This window comes from Scomber japonicus, chromosome 3, assembly GCF_027409825.1.
Source record: "Scomber japonicus isolate fScoJap1 chromosome 3, fScoJap1.pri, whole genome shotgun sequence".
NCBI lineage: Eukaryota > Metazoa > Chordata > Actinopteri > Scombriformes > Scombridae > Scomber > Scomber japonicus.
In genome coordinates this window covers 15,055,792-15,071,963 of record NC_070580.1, presented here as the reverse complement: position 1 = coordinate 15,071,963, position 16,172 = coordinate 15,055,792, and the positions used below count along the sequence as shown (strand labels likewise).

General features: G+C 38.3%; 1 protein-coding gene across 1 annotated transcript in view; it reads right to left on the bottom strand.

The window, feature by feature from the left end:
• Positions 1–13,719: 13,719 nt before the first annotated feature.
• The window catches only part of kif21b (kinesin family member 21B), a 59,661-nt gene continuing 57,208 nt past the window's right edge, over positions 13,720–16,172 (bottom strand). Inside the window, exon 33 of the mRNA XM_053315216.1 lies at positions 13,720–14,817. Within this exon, the coding sequence (XP_053171191.1) occupies positions 14,769–14,817 (49 nt within the window). The 3' untranslated portion in view covers positions 13,720–14,768. The remainder of the gene's footprint in view (positions 14,818–16,172) is intronic.

Below are 16,172 nucleotides of genomic sequence, written 5' to 3'. Positions count from 1 at the left end.
TCTCTCTCTCTCTCTCTCTCTCTCTCTCTCTCTCTCTCTCTCTCTCTTTTCACGAGCTAGCAAAGAAGTTGCACACATGTGAAATGCACATTAACACCATTAACAAATAACTGTGTGCAATAGCTGCATTAGCTGTTTTTCATAGATTATCAGTTACATCAGGAGAAATCTCTTTACACCAACTTGGGAAAATTACAGTTGTGACTTTTTGTTCTATATGGAAAACACAGACACCAGATTTCCAGTATTCAGTATCTTTCTCTCTCTCCAATTCCCTCTTGCACACTCAAACACAGACACACACAGCTACAGCATAAACCATTTTACCTCCTTTCATAAATGAGTGCAGAAGCACACAGCTCTTTCCTGCATAGAGTACCTAGTGTCTGGATTCCGGAAATCAATTTACACCAGCACAGGATGCTTTTGCCCACACAGCACTCCAGCTCAGGATCTGGAACACACACACACATACACACACACATGCACACAATTCCTCTTTCAGACATACGCACAAATAGTCACATATAAAAACAAATGATTTTATACGACACTGAACGCCCCATAAACACAAGCTAGAGAGGCACACACGTACCTACATACACTCCCTTTTCTTCTTCAGGATGATTCATGTATGTTAAGGGCTTGCTACATAGTGTGGGTGAGTACATTGTGGCAGATGTTCCAAGGAGTGGGTTGGCAGGAGCAGGGCCAGAGGACAAAAAAGGAAAAAAGGGGAGTAGGACGACCTTCACAGCAACAACTATTTTGCCTTGAGCGGTAACCTGCGGCATTAGAAATGCAAGCATGCATGCCAGGCAGAGATTTTCTAGGATTCTTTCAAATTCATGCAATTATCTATTTCCATCCTTTGATCTGCTTTGATCTTAAAACAAGAGGTACTCTTGGGGGGAGGGTTGATGGAAATTATATGCTACAGATGGGTGACAAATTAAAGGGAAACCCAATATAAAGCGTCTTAATAAAGTGTGGGACGACCATGTGCTGCCAGAAGAGCTTGAATATTCCTTGGCATTGATCCTACAGTCTGAAACCTACTGGAGGGATGAACACCTCATGCAGCACATTTTTTTCATGTTAGTCGAGAATGATTAGCTATTTTTCAGTGTAAAATTTAACCTTGATGTTGTAAAATATCAATACTTTATCCATCATGAGTAATGTAACACATTATTTTGAGCACTTCTCCTCTGTAACTAGTAGCACTCAAATCAACAGCTGACAAATTTAAAAAATCAGTGCAGAAAAATGAACACTTAATAACATTGGCAAACTTATTGTGTTGAAATGTCAAGGAAAGATGGTTTGGATAATTTCCACATTCATTCTGTCTGGCATCAGATCCAAGCAGAATCACCAGCAGACTACACAGTGTATAACTCTATCTGTTCTGTAATGTGTTCAATTAAAAAAATAACTGTTGGAAAGGATTTCTTCCTCTCTTTTTAATTGCACACAGCTGATGTCAGTTCCTAAGAAACAAATTCTTTGTAATGCATCTTTCTAAATGTCTGAAGATGCAGGCTTGATGAGTGATCAATAACAACGACCTACAAAATACTGGATACCTCCTTTTAAATGCTATTGCCGTCCAATTGCAAGGAGCCGGGAGGTGGTCAATGCTTTGTACTGTTCCTGACATTAATAACACCGTAGGGGATTCAAATGTCCCTTTTTTTCCCTTCTCCTTCTTCCTGCAGCGTCCTAAGCACTAATTACTGTGTTTATGCATACTTGCGTCATGCTGTCCAAAAATATCGCCTTTCTGGAAGCAATTATGCAAAAAGAGACTAATGCCCTGTCAACCAAGTGGAGCTCCTTACAACAAAATGTGTAATTTTTTTTCTAGCAACCTGGGGAAAAAAGACATTTGTTTACTCTCCTAATCCTACTCTTCAGTTGTTTTAACATTATTTCAAAAAGAAGAAAAAACGAACAAAATCCAGTAATTAATACAGTTTGGATGTCCACCCTCAAATCTATTCCAGGGAATGGGCGGCGAGTACCAATTAATGAGGGAATCTGTTGGTATTTTCAGCCAGCCTGTGACGCTGTGACGCACACTTAAAATGCAGTCTTCAACTTTAAATTTGACATCAACTGACCATCTCTTTGTCCAAGCTACAATTGTGGTGCCTCTTGGAGGTAATGAAGAGGATCAGCAGTCATTGGTAGTGATTTCTCTTGATGTATGCCTGCTTAAGAAAGAATGTTGTGTTTCATTTCTTAATGAAAAATGTACCCCAAAGCAGACAAATAAATAAAAAAAAAAGTTTTCTTAGTGTCCAACTGGCTAAATGTGGATCACATGTTTTGCTGTTCATGCTGCGTTTTTTCCAGTACTCCAAAATTTTTGTCCACCATTCAAATACTCCATGTAAGAAATTAGTAGTAAATGTCAGATTTCTGTGTCAGTGCCTTGCAGTCAAAGAGCAACAACCTTTCTAAAAATGATTAATGATCATATAAGAAATATACATCAGAGTGGCAGAAATGATCATCTTCCAACAACAGTAACCTCAGGAAACTACTGTATAATGTACTGCAGAAGAAGAAGCACTGTAACATTTCATTTTCAATAAGGAGGACAACTGAATCTATTTTCAAATTGAAAAGCTCTCATTCTGGTTTATCTTTTTCTACTATCCATGACCCACAAACTAAAGATTCAAGCTTATATTAAAAAATCAACTGCTGTTTTCAGAGTGCTTTCTGTGAAATGTAGGAACTGACTAACTAAACTAAAGAGAATACAGCAGAAAAAGAATATATATAGATTTTCAGAAGCATATTGGCTGATGGCTAACAATGTTTAATATTCAACATTTCTTTATTTAAACTTTGCAATTTCCTTTGCATACAGTCTTCTACCAGTAACCATAACATTAGGGCTATTCTACACTTTATTTTGAAGTCAGCACAGTAATCTTTGCACACTCAATGCTCTCAGTGCAAAAACTTTTAAATACACGAACAGCTGAATGAAGTGTAGGCTCAAAACAGGTTACAGGCTTATGTTATGTAGTTACACTTGAAGAGTTTTTATTTTTTCATTGCAAGGCCCATTTACTGCAGCTTTTAAACAAACACCAATGACCCAATGACCCCTGATTCATGATTTGAGATTTAATCTGTCTGCTGAGGTTTTGTGTGTCTCTCTCTGCTTGCTGTAGAAGAAAGTAGGAACCTCACTCCTACTATGTGCAGAAGTAGGGGGTTTGATAAACCTTAGTTCAAAAGGCCCACATGTTCCCACCCAGAGTGTAATCCTGCTCTGTGGCCCAGTGGTTTAATCCAGAATCAAACCCTGCCTGAGGTGGCCAACATCACAGAGAAACCCTTTGAATGATTGCTCTGTGACTGACAAACAAACAGAGAAGGGCCCATAGACACACACACACACACACACACACACACACACACACACACACACACACACACACACACACACACACACACTGTACATGCAGTATTTATAGAAAGCCATGGCAGCCCAGGTGGCTGATTGACTGGCTAACGGCCCAGCTGCAGCAGTGGGGATTTAAAGAACTGGATGTTGGATTAGAACTGCCAAAGAATAATAAAGTAACCACACTTTAACCAGTCAGGTCAAACTATATAGAAACTTATTTTTCAACACTTACAGCTGCCCTTAATCAGTTGAGTTGCTACAAGGGGTGTGACCTCGCGAGACGAAAACGCGAAGTGAATTTTGTCTCGCAAAGCTATAATTAAGGGGCGCACCAAAAAAAAAGATGATCGTTTTTCTATCGCTCATTTGCACGTGTCTTCTTTTTATAATGTCACGTGTGGATCATTAACCTTGTTGCAGCTTCTACCTGCTGAGAAGATCTCAGTCAGAAGTATGAGATGAGGAGAGGAACAAGAGGTTGCAGGTCTCTGCCATAGACTGTATAACACTGAGAGCCCGAGGTAGGAGCAACTGTGGAAGCCTAATGATGCCAAAAGTAAAATGAGTCACACTAACAAATTATAACACAGGTTATATGTTGTTCTACATGTGTATTTATGTGATACAGGATTTGTGCAATTTACTTTTATTTCTGTTTTTTTATTAGCAATATATTATAATTTGTGATAATTGGATTCTTTATTTAATTTATATGTATATATTAGAATTGTTTCTACTCTTTATAATTTACTTTTTAGTATTTGTGATTGTATCTAACTTTTGTATTTATGGTTGTTATTTCCATAAATACCAAAATGATCCATCTATAAAATGTCTCTCTATATGTAGAAACCTTTTACAGTGCTGCATACTGCATTCTGATAATTATATATTTAGAAAGTAGAACTAAAGTGATTCATTGATGATGAAGATGATTAGTTAAAACATTTCAATTCAATTTCCATTTTGTGAATTTCAAATAAAAGAACAGTCGTGTATTTCCTCACTGGTTTTCTTAAAAATAGAGTTAAAATCTTGTCTCGTCTCATGAGCTGAGTGTATCGTCACACCCTTAGTTGCTACTTATCCCAAAGTTTTAATGGCAGGTGAAGTTCACTGCTGAGTCCTCCAGGGAAGACACCTAGATGCTGTTCTCTACTTTTACCAGTGAAGCATGTTGAGCATGTTTAGCTCTTTGCTAATAAGTGCATGTGTTAAAATGCTGAACATTAAGAGAAACTGATATCACTAATAAGTTATCACTAATAAAGAATATCGGTGCAAATGCTTCACTTATGTAATTTTATTTTTCACAGTTTTTGGATCAACACGCTGCTTGTGTGTGTATAGAGTTTATAGTTATAGTTTGTAATATACTGCTGAAAAGATGTGATAGACCTGTCCAGGGAATATCCCTGCTCCTGCCCACTGAATGATGGGATATGCTGCCGCTTCCCTGCATCCCTGATCAGGATAAGTGGTTTAGAAAATGGAATCATGCTCAAAACACACATGGATTGAACACAAATAAAACTTATAAGGCATTGAAGGACACAACTTTGAATAATCTAATTTGATCTATTGCTAAGATAATATTTTACAGTCTTACAGGCTGCATATTTTGCAATGATGTCAAGTTCATAACAACATGGGATTTCGAGAAGATTTCATTCTTCGCATCCACTAAAAATGTTACTCCTAACTTATTCAAACATTCAGTTGTATATCACATCAAATGCCCTGGCCCATTACATAGGTAAAGCTGACCTCTGTTTAAGTGAAGTGTTGAGTTGGTATTATGGAATTTCTGAGGGAATCAGACTCAAATAAAGTTAGAGGCCATTGAAAGAAAAAAACAGTAGTTTATTAACTATATGTGAAAATAGCAAAATAATGATCATACTCTGCTATTATATACACTTAATATCAGTGGATTTCCTGGTTAAATGTTCCTTGATTACTGAACATTCATTTTTGGGTCCATGACACTGAATTTTATAATTTTGTGGGGTTAGTACTTTACAAATACACAAATCAATAACTTCAACCTTGTACTATATATTTTAAAAAAGCATTAAAAAATCATATATAGAAGTCCTGGGTCATTTGAAGCCTTTGCTACCTCTCTGCAAAAAAGAATAAACAACACATTCTCGATAAGAAAGGCCTTTTGAAAGTAAAGTTCAGCTTTTTACAACTTGATGAATTTATGACGTGTCAATTAATTCGCACAAGCCAACTTACTCATGTTCTGCCAGATGAAGGTCACTTTGAGGTATTATAAACATTTCAGTGAGCTGTTTGTGACTTGTTTATGATACAGGCAAAAGAACAGAATAAATGGTTTTGACAGAGTCTTTGAAAGGTGTCTTACATGAGGTGCTGTATGTTAAAAAAAAAAAAATAAGACAGAGAAAAAACCCACCATCTCATGTTTTGAAGGTAACAGCTGTCATTGGTCCTGATAAGTAACGCAGATGGTGGATAATGTTTGACAGGATGGTTGTGATGACAGATCAAAGGTCCAAATGTGTTTTCCTGTCAGATCTGCCGTCACACATCAGAGTGACTTCTGACTGGGAGTGAGAGTGTAAATCTGATCTTGGTGAGTGTTGTTCTCAAAATAGTCTGAGTCAATTCTTCAGTGGATCTTACAAACTGTTTTTCCAACCCATGTGTATCTGTTAAATCCCAAGGCTTTTGGAGCGTGTGGGTGTGTCCTGTCTTCAGCACCATGGTGGAACTGGCCTTCTACCCGGCAGTGGCGCTTATATATTTTTTTGCGGTGATGCAAGCATCGAAGGAAGATCGGGTGGAACTGGATGACCGGGCATCGATGAACGTCTTCTGCTTGTTTGTGTTCGTACAGCCACTATGTCTGGTACTGGCAGGATACACTGGCATGGCTACCTACCTCCTCACAGCTCTGGTGTCCTACAACTTCCTGCCATGGAGGAAGGAAAAACAGGTTGCAAAAGGCAAAGAATCAAAGAAGAAAAAGTGAGAAAAAGCAGCATACTGTACACAGCATGGACATAAAGTGATTCAAACAGGAACAAAATTATATGAAATTATGTGAATACTCATGTTATTACCTTTTTTTTTCTTGCATTCAGTACTTATTCATCCTGTCTCCATAAAAGTGTTTTTCATCTTATTAACATCTGCGAGAAAAAGTACTTAATCCAGGGACATGCAGTCTTCTTCTGCACAGGAAGTGACTCATGTTATGATTTCTGGTGCAGAATTTAGTTTATTTGAGACAAAAATGGATGAATCACTGTAGAAGGCTTTGCTTCTTATGGAAAGTACTGAACTGACATCATGGCTGAACCGACAAACAACAGATCAGCAAATGTAGAGACCAAAACTGGAGTGTGATTGTGAATTTACATGGTTTTTCAAAGATAGCTTATTTTCACTATTTCTTAGATGAGGTCATTAATGGTTGATTTCTTTATGTTTCATTTCCTGAATTGTAATCACACTCTGCATCCTAATGAAAAATCAAATTTCTCTGGGCTTCATAAAGTTACTAAGTGACAGATGAGGAAGCTCTGACTGCCAGCAGCACAAATGCTTTTTATCATCCTCGACATTATACTGCATGACATGAAGACTGCAGTTGAGGATCTGTGGTGACATTTTTTCTTTTTTACTAAACATCACTATAACTCAATGGATACCACGATCAATATGAATATGAGGAATTGCATCTTTGAATAAATGAGAACAAAACACATTTTAACACATTCATGAGCTCTATGTGCATAAACCACCCACAGCGTAAAAGACAAAAAATTACAAACACTTCTGAATTGTGTTTTTTTAATTACCTACCCATGAATGACTGTGTGTCCCTCTGATGTGGCTAAGCTTGGTGGCATGTGTGTGTGTATGTTTATGTGTGTGCGGTGTGTAAACCCGGACTCAAAGTGAGAGTGTATAATGGGATTAGACCAAGCTATTTGGCTGATAGTCTGAAGCTTTGTGCAGATGCTCGCTGTGTGAATCTGAGAAACAGTGGGAATTTTTTTTTTTCCTTTTTTGAAGATGTTTATGACTTCGCTGAACATTAAAATCCTCTTTGAGCTCATGTTGTATGAAGTCATTTCTCAGGCTCTGGATGTGTTTTTCTCTCTTTGACAGTGACTTTTCCTTGTTTTTCCTCTTGTTATACCTGTGAATTTATATGTAGGGTATATAACATAATAAGCTGTAGTGTCAAACTGTAGCTGTAAATCTCACATTTCCACTATTATCAGCTTGTAGTTCTGTATCTTCTGTCGAGGTTATACAACTCCATGAAAAAAATGTTTAGCTTTTGCATCTATACATGTTTGTTCCATCTTTGATACAAGCTGTATGTAGTAGTAGTAGTAGTACTTAATTTGTCCTCGTGGGGAAATTGGTTTGCAGCATTATCACAAGCATTTAAAAAAAAAAAGAAAACAAACAACATATGATAAAGACAGTTTAGGACATACAACATGAAACATTTCCACTTCACGCCTTGCAGCATTATTAAAAACATAGATGGCTAAGATGTTCGCACCTGCTGGCCAGACCAGCTGGACAATAAAGTGCACAATGAACGGCTAAGGTGACTAAACAGAAAAGTGCATTATTTGTTTAAGAGCTTAATGGCTTGTGGTCCACATGAGAACTTTGACCTATCTTTGGTGAATGGGGGCAGACGGTAGCGACGCACAGATGGCAACAGTTCAAAAGATGGAGCAAGGGGGTGCTTCTGGTCACCCACAATGCTGTTTGCCTTTCTCAGAGTTCTCTCCCTGTAAATGTGTTCAATAGTAGGCAGCGTGATCCCGAGCAGTTTACTTGCCATTAATACAGTTTTTCTGACCAACTGTTTCTGTACCTCCAGTAGCGTTACCAAACCAGCAGATGATACAAAAGGTTACAACATTTTCAATAAAAGCACAGTAAAACATTTTCAGCATATTGTTATGCACGTTAAAAGACAGCAATTTCTTTAAAAAATACATTATCTGCTGTGTTTTGGTGTTCAAGGTACTGTTCTTGTATTCCGCAATGGCTTCTATTGGCTCCCCACTGATGAAAGCAGGTTGATGGTTTAGGTTTTGAGTCTTTCTAAAGTCTATGGACATCTCCTTAGTTTTGGATGTATTCAGGAGAAGATGGACTTCTCACACCAATTTATTACTTAATAAAGTGCCTGTTAGTGAAAGTGCAGTATGTTTTCACTGTACCACACTGCCTTCTGAACTCTTCATTTTTTAAAGATCATAGATATCTCATTACATATCAACTTTATTAACTCTACCTCATTTATTACTTTTCTACAGGTTTTGTCTTATTCTCCAGTCAGTCCTTGGAAGCTGAATTACTTCCTTTCATCTATCAATTTCAATTCTCTACATTCAAGTTTGGCTCCATGGTATTAATAATTATTAGTCCCCTGGATTTATTTGTTGGTTTCCTTTTCTGCCCTTTCCACCATTTCAAGTTGTTGCAGGATCATTTCTATCATTGTCTGTTGAGGCTGACAGCGTCATATTAATGTTATGGTGCTGTATGTTATGATAGTTATTGTAAATTTATCCCGTGGGGAACATGAGGATTTATTTCCTGAGAACCATGAAGTCTTCAAAAACTTTTGTGCTAATGTGTGAAGTAGATGTTGAGGTATTTCACTAGATTAGTCAAAACTTTGACCTGCTGGTGGAGCAAGCAAAAGAGTCAACAAGTCACTAAAGTTATTAGGATTCATCCTCTGGGTATGATGGATATTGGTACCTACATTCATGGCAATCCATTATTTGTTGAGATATTTCAGTTTGGACCAAAGTGGTAGGTGACCCCCCGACATTGCCATCCCTACAAAATTACAGCTTTCATTCCCGTGGTACTGAACTAAAATTAATTTTCATTTCTTCCTCAGTAAGCATAATGAATGTAGGACATTTACTATTCTCTCAGGGTATTTGGCTGAATTTTAAATTGATCTTTTTAGTTACAGGATGATTGATATAGTAGAAGGACAGAGATTGATGGTACAGCAAGTAAGAACAGACTCACTGGAGCGTTGGTTGGTGTAATGAAACAAAGACAGTCAAATGAAATTTCAGCAGTGTATTACATAGAGAGCAGATGGAGCACATACAGCTAGGATGCGACAAGGTTTGTGTATGGATGTGTATTTGTTTGTGACTGGCATCCTCAAATGGTTTTTACCTCCTTGGAGGCATTAATGGCCGTCGTACATCACAGTGCTTGTGTCTCCTGTCACGGCTTGGACAAGTGCAGCCTGACAAAAGTTAATGATCAGAGTTTGCAAGGGAAATGAAGATGTATGAGTTTTGAGTCTGTATCTCTAGTCTTGAAGTAGGCAAACACCTCTGGATGAAAAACATCCCCCCGAAGTCTACATCTCATCTCTTAGAACCTGTTTGTCTGCTGTACTCCTCATCAATCTTCAAGATAAATTATGGCTTTCTTCCTTAGCTCCAACAAATATAAAAAGTTTGTTTGTTTGTTTTTTTTAAAGCCTAAAAATCTGGTCAGAAAAAATGTATTTCTTTTGGATAATCTCATCTCTCAATTACCCAGACTACAAATGAAGAGTCAAAATACAGTATGATCTGATCAGGGCACAGTGGAAACACAATTCAATCATTTCAGTACACCAGAAGTTGTTTTTAACATGTTTATTTTCTTGAGGGAACACTGGATCCTTCATTAAATATTTACTTACATTATTTACAGTCAGAAGATATCATACATGGCTTAGTTTCATGCACATTGTCATATAAAAAACTGTACACACATTTACACTCATTTAAGAGGGAGTAGTCTGTGCAATAAAAGGCACAAATGACCTTTGACCCTGCGTGTAACTCTCATGAGTGCGTATTTCACAGACACTGCCACATATTGTGTGATCATATGTGAGCTCGCTCTGACAATACACACACGTGGAGAAAACTACTTCAGGGGCCTCATAGAAGACGTGTTGCTGTGTGATAGTGATTAACTGTTGAGCAGCAGCAGAGCAGTACGCAGCCCTCTTGATTGTGTCTAAATGCGATCCCATCCCCTCAGCAGCCTGAGGCAAAGATGAAAGTCTTTTCAGCCATGAAGATAAAGTGAGCAAAGATGTACTCTGACTTAAAACAGAATTCCAACAATCTGCAAGACAATCCACAATCCTCACGATACCTCTTTTACAAGTTCAGGATATTAAGTGAATGATTATTACCTGTCCTACATACACATTCTGTTTCTATATGGCAGTAAGGCCTGTTGGTTGAGGCACGAGGCTGGAGCTGAGATGCTAACTAGAAAGTTTCATTTCCTAGTAGTCATAAGATGGTCGGGCTTGGCTTGGCTGGGTGAGAGGGATAGTGCTAGAGCAGGTGACCACACATCAGTATGACTGGCAGCTTGAGTATCCAGTCTGTTCTGTGGGCCAATATCAATAGCAAACAGAGTAGTTAAAGCCACTGTGTGTTGAATTTTAATTTGTTTTAAAAAGGTTTTTTTTCTCTAGGTGTAGAGTCATCCATTGTCATGTGCCACAGTGTTTGTTTGTTTTTTAACTACCACTAGGGGGCATCAAAGTAAGAACGTTTAAATTATACACGTATTAGCTGTTTAAATGATATTTAGCTTTGGTCAAACAGCTTTTGATGCTACAAAGGGATACCTACAATAGATTCTTTTTACATGTTTGGCTACAGAACAGCACCACTAGCTGGTATAGTGAGAGGGTTGTCGGGATCTGAGAGGGGAATTTATTAAATAATACTCACTACATGCTAATTTAGTGCTGTAATATCCCTTTCAGACAGAGCTTTTCATTAGGTGGGATGTTTCCTATCGTTAATTATTGCAAAAGAATGAAATTAACATTAGATAATGTCATCCTGTGTCTCTAATTCAATCTTGGAGCAGTATGACCAGTTTGTGGTCAGCAATATTAAGATAAATACTTGAATGCCATTGGACAGCCAGGTAAATAAGGATAGAGTCAGGCTCTCCTGAGCATCTAAAAAGGTCTGCATGCTGCTCTGTCAAAATCAAAATTCCCAATCATAGTAGCATTGACTATTTAAAAAAACAAACAAACAAGTGTTTTAAAGGCAGGGACATACTGGGAACTGTCTGTCTATGTCTTTACTGTTATCTTACATATTAACACAAAGATTAATACCATTGATTACTTAACCTATTGCAGATGTTTCTTTCCAGTCCAATTTCAGTCATTTAAGCCTTGTTTGAGACTCACTGTCAACTCTTTGTAAACTAAGTCTAAAACTAGGCTTAATACATTTATTTCTGGAGTATTCACAGCAGTGTTCAGCATCCAAAGTGCATGTAAATCCTAACTTGCAGAGATTATACTGAGGCCAATTGATGACAAAAAACAAAACAAAAAATCAGTTAGCCTCAGTAATATCTAAAAAAAGGTATAACACATCTATTTACACATCTTCAAGTAATGAAGTGGTACTGACATCGGCAGAAGTACAAGCCTCAGAGCTTGAGGATACTTTGGTTGGTGCTTATCAATGCCAGATAATAATTTAGGGCTTCTGCTTGGCAAAACAAAATATCCAGTGAAGCATCTTTTGCAAAGCATGCTCAACATTTTTGGAACACATTTTATGCATAATTCATTTGACTGTCAACGCTTCAGAATCTCAACAAATAGCTGAATCCCTCTGCCGTTTTGATAGCAAATTCACTCAGATGTTAAGAGTCGAGATTGACAACACAAGGATAAATGAATTGCCAACTGAACTGCAACATTTTCCGAATGTCCAATCAGCCAATCAGCACCACTAACATCACACAACCTTAAGCAAATGTACAAGCACAGGGCACCTCAGACAGTGCCTAAAGCTACAGCACTACAATATATTCTCTAGCAATAAGCAGGACTCTGGAGAAGTGGAAAAAAAGAGAAAAAAAAGCTGTCTTAGCATTTGTTATCACATGAAACACAGCACACGGCTGGTGTACAGAGTCAGTTTGGCTAATTGGCACAGATAAATACATAGTGTATAGTGAAGGGCACAGTGGAGTGTGATTTGAGGTCAAAGTATACAACCCATTATGTTATGCAGGTTAATTACCCCACTGACCCCATTTTGTACCGTTCAATCCAGTTTTATGAGCAAACTCCTATACAAAAAACATACTTTATACACATTTTAAACAAGGAATTATGGTCAAAAATCAGTGCACATCTTTTTAGAATTGCTAGACTTTCAGCTTTGGCCAGATTGGGAAGATGTAATTTAAGATGTGTACATGTTGTACAGAAAAGCACAGTTCATACAGAAAATGGAATGAAATGTAGAAGCAAAATATGGAAATGAGTATTTTATATAAAAAAGGGTGACACATTGATAGTACCTTTTTTCCTCAAAGTACAAAAGAAAAATCTCTCTTAAACAAGGCATTTGGTCGATTCAAAGAGCTACCTAAATTCACAGGGTCAAGTAATGAGTAAAGTATAACTAAAAGGATCCTTCAAACTTTACCTGAGTTTCTAAGCATAGCTAAATATTAAAACCAATAACACTTCATTAAATCACCTCCATCCACACATTTGCATTCATAACCCCCCAATATGAAACTGGTGGGTGTGTGTCAGTGGAGTGCTGAATTTGTTTCATTAAAGAGCCTCTAAATCAACTCAGTGAGGGATGCCAAGAGCTATCAGGCAAGATGGATAACCGAAACATCCGTTGAAATCTTGTGTTTGTGTGTGTATACACAGTTTGTGCATATGCGTGTGTTGCCCACACATAATCTGCCACATAAACAGATTTGTACATCAGTGCACAGGCACAGGAAGTTTCTTCCTGTCTTCAAGTGTAGCAGCAAATAGTGGGTGGAAGAAAATTGGGATTTTAATAAGAAATCCTTCTCAGTTATGACCTACTTTCACCCAAGTAATCTTGCCTGGAAAGCAGCTGGTAGAGCTGCAAGACCTCTAATTGAAGTGGCTTCCCAGAGAAGTTCAGTAGATGGGAAGGAGGTGGACCCTTCAGTAAGGCTGGTCAGTCTGACAACGTTGCTTTAAAGATCAGAGTGAAGCAGAAAATAGGGAGGGGGAAACTGGTGGGGCTCCTATTACCATTTGCGTGAAGGATAAAAGATAGAAAGGTATCGGACACATATTCTAGGATGACAGAGATAATGATCTGGCACTTTGGCCTCCATGGAGTGTCTGACCGGAGCATGTACTGTACTGAAGCTATGTACTGATTATGTGTGCACAGCACAGGTATGTGCATCTGAAAGGGCTGTTTCTTATGTTTGCGGTAGTTAGGACTTTACAGGGTTGGTAATATGATCCGGTCAGATCCCCCAGTGCCAACGATGACTTAGTTGTGCTCCTGGACGTGTGCTTTCCTGTTTGGAAGGTCAGCAGCTAGACAGTCTGATAGCCAAAGGGCCACAGATGACACATCCACATAGAAATTAAGAGCCAGGCATTCCATTAAGACTTCAAAATGTCAAACACCAGGTTTTTGAACACAGAGACCCGTAAAAAATGTTCCCCCCAACCTCACGCCAAAGTCCAAAACAACTGAGGTAGGGAAAATAATAAATTAACAAAAGTCATAAAAAAATTAAACTGGTTGATCAACAATAAAGGTTTAGTGATACTGAGAGATCTCAAGGAAGCCAATCTGGAGTAAAAAACGGATAATCAAGTGTCTGTGTTTTGTGTAATATTCCAGTGATGACTGACTTCAGATCACCAAGCATCCAATGATCATCCACAGCGAACTCTTATGTGTTCAGTATCAGAACAGCCACAAACATATGAACACTAACAATCTTGAAGGGAGAAACAGAGGTCCCAGTTGTTAGTTACGCTCCTCTGGGGTTAAAATGTCGTGACTTTCAGTGTGAATCTCTCAATGTTCCACAAGGATTGTGCATTCCACACAGAAACCTTGGTGAAAGAACAGAAGGACACTTTTTTATTGTTCTTTTAATACCAAACAGTGGTATGTTTTGATGTCAGGAGGGAAATTGTTCTGCCGGGTGTATGCAACGGCCGGGAAGATGCAGTTTATCATGTCCAAGCATAATACCTCAATGGCACTTTCAAATTGGCAAAATCTGAAAGGCAAATCGTTTTTTGCCTTTGAATACATATTCCTCCTCAGCTTTGTCCCTTTTCACCATGACAAAGTAAAAAAACACCTTGATTGCCTTTTGAAACTGTGATTTCGGTGTCACATATCAGTGCTAGAAGTGAGGAGGTCACAGTTTGGTGGCTGAAGTTGCAGCAAGATGTCTGACAAAGGAACCACTGTCACTTCTGTTGTCACCTCTTCCTCCACACCTTTGACAGCCAGATCTTCACTGTCTTGTCGCTAGAGAGTGAGAGAGACAGAGACAGAGACAGAGACAGAGAGAGACAGAGACAGAGACAGAGAGAGAGAGAGAGAGAGAGAGAGAGAGAGAGAGAGAGAGAGAGAGAGAGAGAGAGAGAGAGAGAGAGAGAGAGATGGGGGAGGGATGATGAGCAAAGGAAAGCAATGAGAATGCAACAAAGGGAGAAAATAACATAACATCAATCAGGCAGTCTTCCCTTTCAAAACATCCCATTGTACATCAGACACAACACAAAGAGATTGACTTCAAAGTACACTTCACACACACACACACACACACACACACACACACACACACACACACACACACACACACACACACACACACACACACACACACACACACACACACACACTTCATTAAAGACCCTTCTCCAGTGTCAGTAAAAACACACCTCTCCAGTATTGCTAGAAAAGTATAAGTATGATTCCTATTTCTGCAAACAAGTAAACTTAATACACCTGGCCACAGTACTAACTGCACTCTCAAATAACCAGGTAATTTAATTTTCACTTTCTTGCACATTACATTGTTAGTTATAACACCTTGCAGTGGTCATTTAGGCAGGACAGCAGTACATGTCCCATTAACAGCAACATCAACTACAAGAGGTTCTGTCTAAAAGAACTCTCTTACTCAAGATTAGCTGAAAACATTACAACACTCCCATGATTGTAGGATATGAAGCCAGCACCAGCAGCTGGCTAGCTTAGCCTTGCATCAATTCTGAAAACGAGGAGGAAACTGCTAGCCTGGTTGTGTAATATATGCCCAGCAGCACCTCAGTTTCTTACATGCTATATCCAATTTCTGAAATTCATACAAATACTTTTTTAATACTGTTTTAAGGATAGGTATGAGATTAGATATAGATCCTCTCATCTCTTCATCAACTCAAAATATCACATTATTCTTTTAAGTAGAGGAACAGGCACACATGAGGCACATATGAGGCATAAAACAGACATATTAGATCTACAGACATGAAAAAAAGTTATTCTGAGCAGAACTATAAGTCACTTCAGTCAATGAAGCACAGCACAGTTTGTTTTAGTGGAAGCAGAGGTCTGCAAATGAACCAGTAAACATGATAAAGGCTTTAAAAATAGAAATCAAACTGAGCCAAACAGAGCAGCATGTGATAAGACAAAACAACAAGAAACAGTAGAAAAGAATGACAGAAGAAATGGAGTAAAGATAAAAACGAATGGAACAGAAAAGTGTTGGTACCACCCAGGTAAAGACAGGGGAAAGGAAAAGCTGTCGGGAGACGAAGGTTGAAATGAGTTAAGAGAATACCAGAGGAAGGGAGGGTTTGTGAGCGGAGTAGAGG